This window comes from Neoarius graeffei, chromosome 6, assembly GCF_027579695.1.
Source record: "Neoarius graeffei isolate fNeoGra1 chromosome 6, fNeoGra1.pri, whole genome shotgun sequence".
Lineage (NCBI taxonomy): Eukaryota > Metazoa > Chordata > Actinopteri > Siluriformes > Ariidae > Neoarius > Neoarius graeffei.
The window spans coordinates 76,050,458-76,064,549 of NC_083574.1; the positions used below are offsets into that span (position 1 = coordinate 76,050,458).

Here is a 14,092-nt window from a genome sequence, read left to right on the forward strand (position 1 = left end):
AGGTCAACTGGCAATAGGTCATTAATCTGACTGGGTATAAAAAGAGCATCTTGGAGTGGTAGCGGCTCTCAGAAGTAAAGATGGGAAGAGGATCACCAATCCCTCTAATTCTGCACCGACAAATAGTGGAGCAATATCAGAATGGAGTTCGACAGTGGAAAATTGCAAAGAGTTTGAACATATCATCATCTACAGTGCATAATATCATAAAAAGATTCAGAGAATACGGAAGAATCTCTGTGCGTAAGGGTCAAGGCCGGAAAACCATACTGGGTGCCCGTGATCTTTGGGCCCTTAGACGGCACTGCATCACATACAGGCATGCTTCTGTATTGGAAATCACAAAATGGGCTCAGGAATATTTCCAGAGAACATTATCTGTGAACACAATTCACCATCCCATCCGCCGTTGCCAGCTAAAACTCTATAGTTCAAAGAAGCCGTATCTAAACATGATCCAGAAGCGCAGATGTCTTCTCTGGGCCAAGGCTCATTTAAAATGGACTGTGGCAAAGTGGAAAACTGTTCTGTGGTCAGACGAATCAAAATTTGAAGTTCTTTATGGAAATCAGGGACGCCGTGTCATTCAGACTAAAGAGGAGAAGGACGACCCAAGTTCTTATCAGAGCTCAGTTCAGAAGTCTGCATCTCTGATGGTATGGGGTTGCATTAGTGCATGTGGCATGGGCAGCTTACACATCTGGAAAGACACCATCAATGCTGAAAGGTATATCCAGGTTCTAGAGCAGCATATGCTCCCATCCAGACAACATCTCTTTCAGGGAAGACCTTGCATTTTCCAACATGACGATGCCAAAGCACATACTGCATCAATTACAGCATCATGGCTGCGTAGAAGAAGGGCCCAGGTACTGAACTGGCCAGCCTGCAGTCCAGATCTTTCACCCATAGAAAACATTTGGCGCATCATAAAATGGAAGATACGACAAAAAAAGACCTAAGACAGTTGAGCAACTAGAATCCTACATTAAACAAGAATGGGTTAACATTCGTATCCCTAAACTTGAGCAACTTGTCTCCTCAGTCCCCAGATGTTTACAGACTGTTGTAAAGAGAAAAGGGGATGTCTCACAATGGTAAACATGGCCTTGTCCCAACTTTTTTGAGATGTGTTGTTGTCATGAAATTTAAAATCACCTAATTTTTCCCTTTAAATGATATACACTCACCGGCCACTTTATTAGGTACACCTGTCCAACTGCTCGTTAACACTTAATTTCTAATCAGCCAATCACATGGCGGCAACTCAGTGCATTTAGGCATGTAGACATGGTCAAGACAATCTCCTGCAGTTCAAACCGAGCATCAGTATGGGGAAGAAAGGTGATTTGAGTGACTTTGAATGTGGCATGGTTGTTGGTGCCAGAAGGGCTGGTCTGAGTATTTCAGAAACTGCTGATCTACTGGGATTTTCACGCACAACCATCTCTAGGGTTTACAGAGAATGGTCCGAAAAAGAAAAAATATCCAGTGAGCGGCAGTTCTGTGGGCGGAAATGCCTTGTTGATGCCAGAGGTCAGAGGAGAATGGCCAGACTGGTTCGAGCTGATAGAAAGGCAACAGTGACTCAAATAACCACCCGTTACAACCAAGGTAGGCAGAAGAGCATCTCTGAACGCACAGTACGTCGAACTTTGAGGCAGATGGGCTACAGCAGCAGAAGACCACGCCGGGTGCCACTCCTTTCAGCTAAGAACAGGAAACTGAGGCTACAATTTGCACAAGCTCATCGAAATTGGACAATAGAAGATTGGAAAAACGTTGCCTGGTCTGATGAGTCTCGATTTCTGCTGCGACATTCGAATGGTAGGGTCAGAATTTGGCATCAACAACATGAAAGCATGGATCCATCCTGCCTTGTATCAACGGTTCAGGCTGGTGGTGGTGGTGTAATGGTGTGGGGAATATTTTCTTGGCACTCTTTGGGCCCCTTGGTACCAATTGAGCATCGTTGCAACGCCACAGCCTACCTGAGTATTGTTGCTGACTATGTCCATCCCTTTATGACCACAATGTACCCAACTTCTGATGGCTACTTTCAGCAGGATAATGCGCCATGTCATAAAGCTGGAATCATCTCAGACTGGTTTCTTGAACATGACAATGAGTTCACTGTACTCAAATGGCCTCCACAGTCACCAGATCTCAATCCAATAGAGCATCTTTGGGATGTGGTGCAACGGGAGATTCGCATCATGGATGTGCAGCCGACAAATCTGCGCCAACTGTGTGATGCCATCATGTCAATATGGACCAAACTCTCTGAGGAATGCTTCCAGCACCTTGTTGAATCTATGCCATGAAGAATTGAGGCAGTTCTGAAGGCAAAAGGGGGTCCAACCCGTTACTAGCATGGTGTACCTAATAAAGTGGCCGGTGAGTGTATTTTCTCAGTTTAAACATTCGATATGTCATCTATGTTCTATTCTGAATAAAATATGGAATTTTGAAACTTCCACATCATTCCATTCCATTTTTATTTACAATTTGTACTTTGTCCCAACTTTTTTGGAATCGGGGTTGTACTCTCTGAATGTGTTTTGATACAACTAAGGAACTACTAATGGAATTTAATGTTTTTGGGGGTTTTCCCATAAACAGTAGCTTACAATAGCATTGCTACAGCAGAGAGAGCAAACTTTCTATTTTTTTAAAAGAATGCTAAAGCATTTTAATATTAATTGGTCGAAAACTTTAGACTGCCACAGATCTCAGTGACCCTGAACTCATGTAACATATCTTCATTCTCTATACCGCTTGTCCATTGTGGGTCACAGAGAAGCTGGAGCCAATCCCAGCTGACATCAGGTTGCAAGGCAAGACACACCTGGATTGGTCACCAATCAATCGCAGGGCCAACACAGAGAGATGGACAGCCACTCACATACACACCTATGGCCAATTTAGAGTAGCCAATTGAACTAATCTTCATGGTTTTGGACTGTGGGAGAAAACCCACACAGACACGAGAACACATAAATTCCACATAGAATGGCCCCAGTTGGTCACGGGGATCAAATCTAGAACCTTCTTACTATGAGATGACCATGCTAATCACTGTACCACTGCACTGCCCTCTGATATCTTCCGTTTCATTTATTTATCTATATATGTGGGCACACACTTTCATACACACCTATTGGCATTTTTGGGAGGCTGGAGGAAACCAAAACCTACTCCCATAATATGTCAATAAGAAAATATGATAAGGATTTAAAACATGTCTAGGGAGGGGGTGTTTTTACTGCAAGCAGGAATAGGTGGTCAGCTATGAAGCTTGGGGGACAAAAGAATGATAATACTGTACATTTCCAATATTCAATAGCACTCAAGTGTTAAACTACAGTGAACACAAATCTGGTACCTCAGGATTGCAGATTAAGAACACCAGAAGCGACACTACACGAAGGTCATGTTGCACCTTTTTCATAATATTTTCCCTTTCTGTACTGGTGCAGCTCTCAGAGGGAACGTTCACCTCTGTGTTTTCATGTACTGCTTTAGTAAATGGAATGTGCAAATATGGCTACGTTCACACTGCAGGCTGAAGTGACTCAAATCCGATCTTTTCGCCCATATGTGACCTGTATCCGATCTTTTATTGACAATATGAACGACACAGATCCGATTTTTTCAAATCCGACCCAGGCCGTTTGGATATGTGGTCCTAATTCCGATTCCTATCTGCTCTTTTCATATGCGACTTCAGTCTGAACCGCCAGGTCGCATTCATCCGACTTGCACGTCATCAACAAGCCACAAACGTCACTATTCTGCGCTGAAGTAGGCGGCGGGTCTCTCAAAAAAAGTTACAACAACATGGCGCATAATCACGGGCGCAGATAGAGGGGGGGACGAGTCAGATTTAAATTCACCTCGCTCGGTCCCCCCACTTATAGGGAGGAAAAAACGTCTATGCTGTCTTTCTTTGCATAAGGCAAACCTCACGGAAAAATCAAAAGACTAATTACCATTCGGTTTATTGAGGTGCACGGCAGTGTATACATAGTTGCAACAACTCACATAAAACAAAACAAAGACAAAGAAAATTTGGTTGGTTGAGCTGCGCAGACTGCACAGGTTGCGAGCTCGAGCTTGGTTGCTATGGTTACTAACAACAAGTTTGACAGGCATATCGGGGTTGGGGTTGGTTTGCTGGCAGCTTTGTCTCCCCCAGTTTTTTGTCCCTCCCAGTTCAAAAAAACGTATCTGCGCCCCTGCGCATGACATCAATGCGAGGGACGCTTCGGGCTGTGAAGGTTCTGAATCTTCTCAATGGAAGGACGCAGAGGTTAGGGAGCTGATTTCCATTTGGGGGGATACAGCTATTCAAGCTAGATTGGATGGGTCATACCGCAACCGGGCGGTTTTACTTCCGTAAACACTGGCCATGCTCACTGCGTGTGACGTCGTCGTATCCTGCAATGCGCATGCGGAACACTTTTAGGTCGCTTTTCGTTCATACTGAGGATCACATACAAGTCGCATATATTTGTTAATGTGAACGACCTCACAAAAAAATCGGATTTCACAAAAAAATCGGAATTGAGCATTAAGCCTTGCAGTGTGAACGTAGCGTATGTGTACTGACCATCAAATTACTATAAACATCCTTTGCTCCTGTGATCCAATGAGCTTTTCTATCCTAATCTTTGGGGCAGATATAACCTTTCACAAAGTCTGAGAGCACCCTGTTCCAGTACTGGTTAATTGCTGAAATAATGAGTTGGCATTATAAAGCTGACATTCAGCGAAGCCTTTTCTGTGTGTTCAGTATTTCTGTACATTATTTTTCTTTAGTATAAATACGCAGGTGATTTATAGAAAATTGCACATACTGACTGGTCGACAAATTCAGACTATTTATCGATAATCACCTCAAGCAACTCGGCAAAATTGTGGCCAATCGCTTTGTCACCATACGTGAGAAAGAATGACAAATTGTGAAAGAAAATGATGTTTCTAAAAGCACTAAAGATGCCATGAAATTTAGTCTAAAAGTATTCAAAGGTAAGGTGGAATTGTGATCTCATCTCATCTCATTATCTCTAGCCGCTTTATCCTTCTACAGGGTCGCAGGCAAGCTGGAGCCTATCCCAGCTGACTACGGGCGAAAGGCGGGGTACACCCTGGACAAGTCGCCAGGTCATCACAGGGCCGACACATAGACACAGACAACCATTCACACTCACATTCACACCTATGGTCAATTTAGAGTCACCAGTTAACCTAACCTGCATGTCTTTGGACTGTGGGGGAAACCGGAGTACCCGGAGGAAACCCACGCGGACACGGGGAGAACATGCAAACTCCACACAGAAAGGCCCTCGCCGGCCCTGGGGCTCGAACCCAGGACCTTCTTGCTGTGAGGCGACAGCGCTAACCACTACACCACCGTGCCGCCCGGAATTGTGATCTGTTTTATCTATTTCAAAACAAAGTATTTTATTTGAGTCAGCATAGATCAGTGACACAAGCCTGCGCACATTACATTTGCATGCCGCTTCTGAAGTTTGAAATAAATTATTTTAAATATATTTTTATTTTATTAAGGCGGCACGGTGGTGTAGTGGTTAGCGCTGTCGCCTCACAGCAAGAAGGTCCTGGGTTCGAGCCCCGGGGCCGGCGAGGGCCTTTCTGTGTGGAGTTTGCATGTTCTCCCCGTGTCCGCGTGGGTTTCCTCCGGGTGCTCCGGTTTCCCCCACAGTCCAAAGACATGCAGGTTAGGTTACCTGGTGACTCTAAATTGACCGTAGGTGTGAATGTGAGTGTGAATGGTTGTCTGTGTCTATGTGTCAGCCCTGTGATGACCTGGCGACTTGTCCAGGGTGTACCCCGCCTTTTGCCCATAGTCAGCTGGGATAGGCTCCAGCTTGCCTGCGACCCTGTAGAAGGATAAAGCGGCTAGAGATAATGAGATGAGATATTTTTATTAATCACCTGCATATGTATAATCAAACAATTATCCACCTCAGACTCGGTAAATATTGGTGAATAATAACCGAGACGAAGTTGATATTATTAGTCACTGATATTCACTTCGCCTTTGACAAATAATTGTGAAATATTATGCCTGCCAAACATATAAACGTGCACTGAATGTTTAATTGCAGCAGAAGATGAAAATTGAATATGCTACATTATAAACATCACATTTTTCTCTCTCAAGCAAATAAGGTGATGGCTGTTTTTCATACAACTTTTATGGATTATATTCATATATTAAAATTTGGCAGAAGGCTAAGATACCTCCTATTTGTGATTGTAGATGTGATCTTACACATGTAGCTATACACTTTAATCAGTTTTGCTGTTCACTCGCTGGTAATTTGTAGATGCATGGTTTCTCTGTTTAAGCGCCTGTGCGTGTGTACGCATGTGTGTGTGTGCAGTGCCTTGCTGAATGTAACAGGGAAGAGAGGAATAGTGGTGACTCGCTCGACATACCCGAGCAGCGGGCGATGGGCAGGACACTGGCTGGGAGATAACACGGCTGCCTGGGATCAACTCGAAAAGTCTATAATAGGTGTGTGAGTATATATGTATTATGTGTGAGTGTTTTGAGAGCATGAGTGCGATATTGAGCATGTGTTGTGATGGTGTGTGTGTGTGGGGGGGGGGGGGTGTTAAGATGAAAGATGAATCACTACTTTGTTCCAGTAACCTTACACTCACTCTACTGGACAAAGACACCCCCCCCCACACACACACACACACACACACATGCTGAGTCAATCCCTCTGTGTTCTTCCTTTCTCTGTCAGGAATGATGGAGTTCAGTTTGTTCGGAATCTCTTATGTAAGTGACCTACATTGTCTGACTGATTTGAGACCTGATGTTCAAGGTGTTCATTAATTCACCATTCACTATTATAAAATATAAAATATGCCCCAACATCTAATTTATTGATCACTCATTCTTAATAGTTACAACTCATTTTGTAGTAAATGTTAATTCTGTGTGCTTATCTTTGTGGTACAGACTGGAGCTGATATTTGTGGGTTCTTTAACCAAGCTGAGTATGAGATGTGCCTTCGCTGGATGCAGCTGGGGGCATTTTACCCATATTCCAGAAATCATAATGGCAAGGGGAACCCGGTGAGTTCACATACTCAATAGAACATGTAGAAAACATACACAGAAAAAAAGAATTTGCAGAATGTGGATCTTGACAGGAGAATACTACATTTCTGAAAATCTTAAATATTATGAGATTATATAATTGCTTGGGAGGGGGGAAAGGCAGAGAGAATAGCCATTGCATTGTGACCATTTCAGCAAAGGAAAATCTAGTGGTGTAGTGTAGTATCTAGTAGTGAACATTTAGATTTTTTGACTCGTGTAGATATGTATAAATACACTATATGAGAGCAAATGCCAGATCCCCCCCCCATGAGTGCATTCAAGATAACTAAAAGCTCAATATCATACCTGCACTACTGTGTCAGAGAGAGAACTGGCATGTGGGTGTTGGTGAATGATGTCAGAGGTCGATGGACCATCGTGTTGTCAGATATTCACCATGACATTCGTTTAAAAAGTGACCTTTGAGTGGGAAAATCCAATAAACCCTGACTGTGTGGGATCGATGTGGCACAGCTGAGTTTCCTCATCGAGCAACAACATAGCTTTGTCACCAACCATGAGACACCAGTATAATTGAATTTTTTAAGTTGATCTGAGCAGGTGATATCCCCATTTCAATCATTTAATAATGTTGTGCAAATGGATGTTAAAGCAAGAGAAAGGTTAAAGCAAAAACCCACAACTGAGGTCACTTACAAACACTCCACAGTCCTCTATTACTGGAATGCTGAGCAATGTTGGCTCTGAATAATGTCTATTTCATTTAATTAATAAGTAATTGCCCAAACTTGTATCATAGGTTTATGATATTATCAGGATATTCCAATGCATGTATTGTGCAGATTCAGATTCTTCATGCAGTATATCATTACTATCAGCACCTGACATTTTCTTAGCAGCTTAACAAACATAGCTAACTAAAAAGTAAGGAATAAAACCGGACATAATCAGTGCTGGAGTTATGGGCTTGATGTGAAACTATGCATTATGCAACAGCCACAAAATAAGTTTTTATCACTTGCAGTACCAGTCAAAAGTTTGGACACACTCATTCATAGTAATGAGTAAGTGTGACCAAACATTTGACTGGTACTACATGTTATAAATAGTAATTCCATCACCAGCTTCTATTCCCCCCCCCTTTTGTAAAGTTTAATTTAAAAAAAGTGCAAAAACACTGAAGACTTTCCTTTGGTGGAAAACTTACCAAACATTACAAATTGCTAACACCTTAGACGTAATGTTACATTAATGTTTCCTTACTAAAAGCTTCACCAAAACAATTATTATATTTTTATATGTTTATATTTTGTTAATGGTTTTTTTTTTTTAAATGAGTTTATTATCAGCCATAGATTTATGTACCTATCAGACTCCCTGTAAATGAACAGTTATTATAGAAGCAAGAATGTATTATTATGAGCACATTAATATAAACCTGTGATTTGAATTACAACTGGAACAATTGTCAGAACTGTACTGTTATAAAAAAAATTAATAATAATTAATGTAACAGAATTTAACAACACTTTGGTATAAACATTGTCATAGTAACTTACACTGCCTTGTGATTTTATATATATTTTTTTAATCTTAAAAAAACATATTTAAAAAACAAACAAACAGGATTTTCAAGTATTGTCTTCTATGAAAAGTACCCATGCAATTCTGACATCTTTTTTTTTTCTTTTTTTTTTTCAAAATAAGAATACTTTGAAGAGACTGTCTTATGAATGGGATAGAGAAATTTTCTTGGCAGGGCAACTGCCACCCAAAAATTTTGTTTATTTTTAATCATGGTGGATTGTGTAACTGATTATCAGCACAACTCTGCAGAGAATCAACAAAAATGTGATAGAAAAATGCATAAAGTCAAGAAAAAAGTTTGTCAAGATTTTTTTGAGTCTATTACCCTGTCTCTTCCTACTTCATCTTCCCAGCACTCACACACACACACACACACACACACACACACACACACACACACACACACACACACACACACACACACAGAGAGAGAGAGAGAGACACATACATGGGTTTTGTGTTTACCAAGCCTCAGTGACAGCCTTGATAACAGTGTATCTTCATACCCCTGTTTATAAGAGTTTGTCCTCTCCATGTCATAATTAACTCACCAGTGTATAATTAGCACTAATGTATCTGTGCTAGAAGCCCATTTACAGCATGGAAGGGGTCGAGAAATTGGAAGGCCATCCATTTCTGGTCAAGATGGAGTTCACCAAAGGGAGGAGGGGACTGGAGAACTACCCTTGATGAATATGAGAAATCAAATGACCATAAGAGTGAAGAGATAAAGAAACTCGCAGAGAGGCATAGTCAGAACACAAATATGGAGCCAAAGAAAAGGAAGAAAGAGTGAAAGAGATCACCTTGTTTGCTCCTAAAGTCTAGCAGAGTCATTTGCTAGTGTAAATTCACCCATCGATATGAGTGAGAGAGAGATGTGCTACCTTCAGACAAGCCTGTTTATCTCCTGCTGTTTTTGGTGGAAATGAGGCAGCCTGAGGCCAGTGGGTGGCCTTCCATCACATTCAGCTTGCCGCTAATGGAGTCAGAGCCAAGTACATTTGGAATAATTCAGCCTTTTGTTTGAGAAAAGCAGTTAGCCCCAACGGGGGAGGTCGACTGCATTCAGCATGCTATAATGTGGAAATATGAGAGTCATTTCAGGGCTGTGCAAATTGTTCTTGCTGGTAGGAGCAGAAGAGAAACTATAGGCTGATAGAACGCAAGATATATAGAGTAGCCATAACTTAAAAACAACTCCAGAAAGGGCTGGACATCTTGTTCCAGTCCTTCTAAATACTTTGGTGTCTTTTTCAAAACATTGAGCTGTTTCATATTGCACAGCAGTAGCACTGGTTTTAAACTGGGCTTCAGTTGCAACTGGAGAAACTTGCAGCTAATTTACTATGTGAACTTTCTTCAAGAAGAATGTTACTTTTCCAATGCAGGGTCATTAGTTTTATTTGTCATAGGACTTTGAGTATGCTAGTTCAAGGAACATTGTCCCTATATCTATCTATCAAACTATCTCTCTCTCTCTCTCTCTCATATCTCGTGTGTGTGTGTGTGTACAGAGATAAATATATAGATAGACGCGAATGTTTTACTGGGAAATACACCAGTCATGTTTTTCATACAAGCGACGTTTGGGACATGGAGATCCAAAACCGTGACACAATTCTCTATATGTCACTCGTGAGGAAATCAATTATTTTTTTCCCCCATAAATCTGGGTACTTTTTGTTTGTGAATGTGTCTATGATAAAAAGAAAATCACATGTTGGACTGAAGATATAAAGTTGATATTCTTTGGCTGAAAAACATGCATTTTTCATTTGAAATACATCGTGGACCTTGAGTGACATATTTTATGATATTTCACTCCGATGACGTCACTCCCAGTGTTTGCCCACTAAACAGATGCGTGTTGTCAAAATGGCAAACCAGTTTAAAATTAAAATCCTTTTGATTAACTTGCAATTTTTGTATATATGTCCATATAATATAAAGAACACTACACGGTTACATGAAAATATGAAGTTTACTTTCTCGTGTTGAAAAATATATCACTCATTCGCTATATATTCCCTGACTCACCCCTCCTTTGGGTGATAATTTTCCTTCAAGCTCAGGTCCTCTACCAGAGGTCTGGGAGTTTGAGGGTTCTGTGCAGTATCTTAGCTGTTCCTAGGACTGTGCTTTTCTGGACAGAGATCTTGGATGTTGTTCGTGGGATCTGTTGGAGCCACTCTCCCAGTTTGGGGGTCACTGCACCGAGGGCTCTTATCACCTTGGGGACCACTGTTGCCTTCATCTTCCACATCTTTTCTAGCTCTTCTTTCAGCCCTTGATACTTCTCAAGCTTCTCAAGTTCCTTTTTCCTGATGTTAGTGTTATTTGGTATTGCCACATCTATCACCACAGCCTTGTTCCCCCGTTTGTCCACCACTACCATGTCTGGTTGGCTAGCCATTACCGGTTTGTCCATCTGTATCTGGAAGTCCCACAGGATCTTAGCTTGGTCATTCTCAACCACCTTTGGATGCATGTCCGACTTTGACCTTGGGACTTCCAGTCCATACTCAGCACAGATGTTTCTGTACACTATACCAGTGACTTGGTTATGGTGTTCCCTGTACACTCTTCCTGCTAGCATCTTACACCCTGCTGTTATATGCTGTATTATCTTGGGGGCATCTTTGCACAGTCTGCACCTGGAGTCCTGCCTCATGTAGTAGACCCTGGCCTCTATCTATCTTGTGCTTAGGGCCTGTTCCTGTGCAGCTATGATTAGTGCCTCTGTGCCATCTTTCAGTCCAACTTTATCCAGCCACTGGTAGGATTTTTCAGTATCAGCCACTTCTTATATCTGCCAGTGGTACATCCTGTGCAGTGATTTGTCTTTCCATGATGGTTCCTCTTGCACTTCCTTCTCGGGTTTCTGCTGCCTGAGGTATTCACTAAGCACTTCATCATTCAGGGCCATCTTCCTGATATTCTCAGGGATCCTTGTTGGTTCATCCTGGATAGTGGCTCTGATGCTCATGAGTCCTTGGCCTCCTTCATTCCTGTTAGCATACAGCCTCAAGATTTTGGACTTGGGGTGAAACCTCCATGCATTTTCAGGAGTTTTCTTGTCCTGATATTGGTGGCCTCAATCTCCTCCTCTGGCCAACTTATTATGCCAGCAGGGTATCTGATGACTGGCAGGCCATAAGTGTTGATGGCCTGGACCTTGTTCTTCAAATTCAGCTGGCTTCTCAAGACATGCCTCACCCTCTGTAGGTATTTGGTTGGTGCTGCTTTCCTCACAGCCTCTTCATGGTTGCCATTTGCCTGTGGGATTTCAAGGTAGTTGTAGCTGTCTTCCACGTCTCCTAGTATGCCATCTGGTAGCACCAACCCCTCAGTTCTGACTGCTTTCCCTCTCCTTGTTACCATCCAGGCACACTTATCTAGTCCAAATGACATTCCAATGTTGTTACTGTAGATCCTGGTGGTGTGGCCCAGTGAGTCAGTGTCTCAGTCAGACCAGGTATATAGCTTGATGTCATCCATGTATGGTGGCTGATGGTTGCTCCATTTCACAGTCTGTATCCATAGCTGCTCTTGGTGATGATCTGGCTGAGGGGGTTCAGTTCTTTGCAGAACAGCAGTGGGGACAGGCCATCCTTGCTGTTTGCTGCACTTGATCATGACCTGTGTTATTGGCTTGAAGTTGGCCTCTAGGGTTGTTTTCCACAGCCACATTGAGTTCTTGATGAAGGTCCTGAGAGTCCTGTTGATATACAGTTTCAAGCATTCCAGGATCCATGTGTGTGGCATTGAGTCACAGGCTTTCTTGTAGTCAATCCATGTGGTGCACAGATTGGTATGTCTGGTTCTGCAGTCTCGAGCTATAGCACTGTCTACCAGTAGCTGATGTTTTGCTCCTCTGGTGTTCCTACCAATTCCTTTCTGGACCTCTGTAAGATTGAGTCTTCTTGCTTACTCATCTTATCTGCTATGATGCCTGACAGGAACTTCTGTATTGTGCAAAGACAGGTTATCAGGCAGTAGTTGGATGGGACTGCTCCCTTCTGTGGATCCTTCAGGATCAGGACTGTCCGACCTTCAGTCAGCTATTCTGGGAGAGTCCCATCCTTGAGCAGCTAATTCATCTGTGCTGCCAAGCACTCATGTAGTGAGTTTAGCTTCTTTAGCCAGTAAGCATGAACCATAACCTGGCCTGGTGCTGTGCAGTTCTTCATTTTTGACTCTTAGTACTTGGATATCTGCCACACATGAACTGCTCGCTTCAGGTCTTTCCACAATATTTTGATTGGATTAAGGTCAGGACTTTGACTTGGCCATTCCAAAACATTAACTTTATTCTTCTTTAACCATTCTTTGGTAGAATGACTTGTGTACTTAGGGTCGTCTTGCTGCATGACCCACCTTCTCTTGAGATTCAGTTCATGGACAGATGTCCTGAAATTTTCCTTTATAATTCGCTGGTAGAATACAGAATCCATTGTTCTATCAATGATGGCAAGCCGTGCTGGCCCAGATGCAACAAAACAGGCCCAAACCATGATACTACCACTACCATGTTTCACAGATGGGATAAGGTTCTTATGCTGTAATACAGTGTTTTCCTTTCTCCAAACATAATGCTTCTCATTCAAACCAAAAAGTTCTATTTTGATGTCATCCATCCACAAAACATTTTTCCAATAGCCTTCTGGCTTGTCCATGTGATCTTTAGCAAACTGCAGACTAGCAGCAATGTTCTTTTTGGAGAGTGATGGCTTTCTCCTTGCAACCCTGCCATGCACACCATTGTTGTTCAGTGTTCTCCTGATGGTGGACTCATGAACATTAACATTAGCCAATGTGAGAGAGGCCTTCAGTTGCTTAGAAGTTACCCTGGGGTCCTTTGTGACATCGCTGACTATTACACGCCTTGCTCTTGGATTGACCTTTGTTGGTTGACCACTCCTGGGGAGGGTAACAGTTGTCTTGAATTTCCTCCATTTGTACACAGCCTGTCTGACTGTGGATTGGTGGAGTCCAAACTCTTTAGAGATGGTTTTATAACCTTTTCCAGCCTGATGAGCATCAACAACGCTTTTTCTGAGGTCCTCAGAAATCTCCTTTGTTTGTGCCTTGATACACTTCCACAAACGTGTTGTGAAGATCAGACTTTGATAAATGCCTGATCTTTAAATACAACCCCGATTCCAAAAAAAGGTGGGACAAAGTACAAATTGTAAATTAAAATGGAATGCAATAATTTACAAATCTCAAAAACTGATATTGTATTCACAATAAAACATAGACAACATATCAAATGTCGAAAGTGAGACATTTTGAAATTTCTTGCCAAATATTGGCTCATTTGAAATTTCATGACAGCAACACATTTCAAAAAAGTTGGGACGGGGCAATAAGAGGCTGGAAAAGTTAAAGGTA

General features: G+C 42.1%; 1 protein-coding gene across 5 annotated transcripts in view; it reads left to right on the forward strand.

The window, feature by feature from the left end:
• Nucleotides 1-14,092, forward strand: part of si (sucrase-isomaltase) — a 484,577-nt gene that overhangs the window by 427,392 nt on the left and 43,093 nt on the right. For 4 of the 5 annotated variants that reach the window (XR_009654900.1, XM_060924052.1, XM_060924053.1 and 1 more), the window contains 3 exons: nt 6,414-6,547; nt 6,786-6,820; nt 7,004-7,120. Coding sequence is in view for 3 of the 5 variants with exons in the window: in XM_060924052.1 (XP_060780035.1) it covers nt 6,414-6,547; nt 6,786-6,820; nt 7,004-7,120 (286 nt within the window). In the remaining 2 variants the exon portion in view is untranslated. Of the gene's footprint in view, nt 1-6,413; nt 6,548-6,785; nt 6,821-7,003; nt 7,121-14,092 lie in introns of those variants that run through there. The other variant, XR_009654901.1, reaches the window with a different exon arrangement.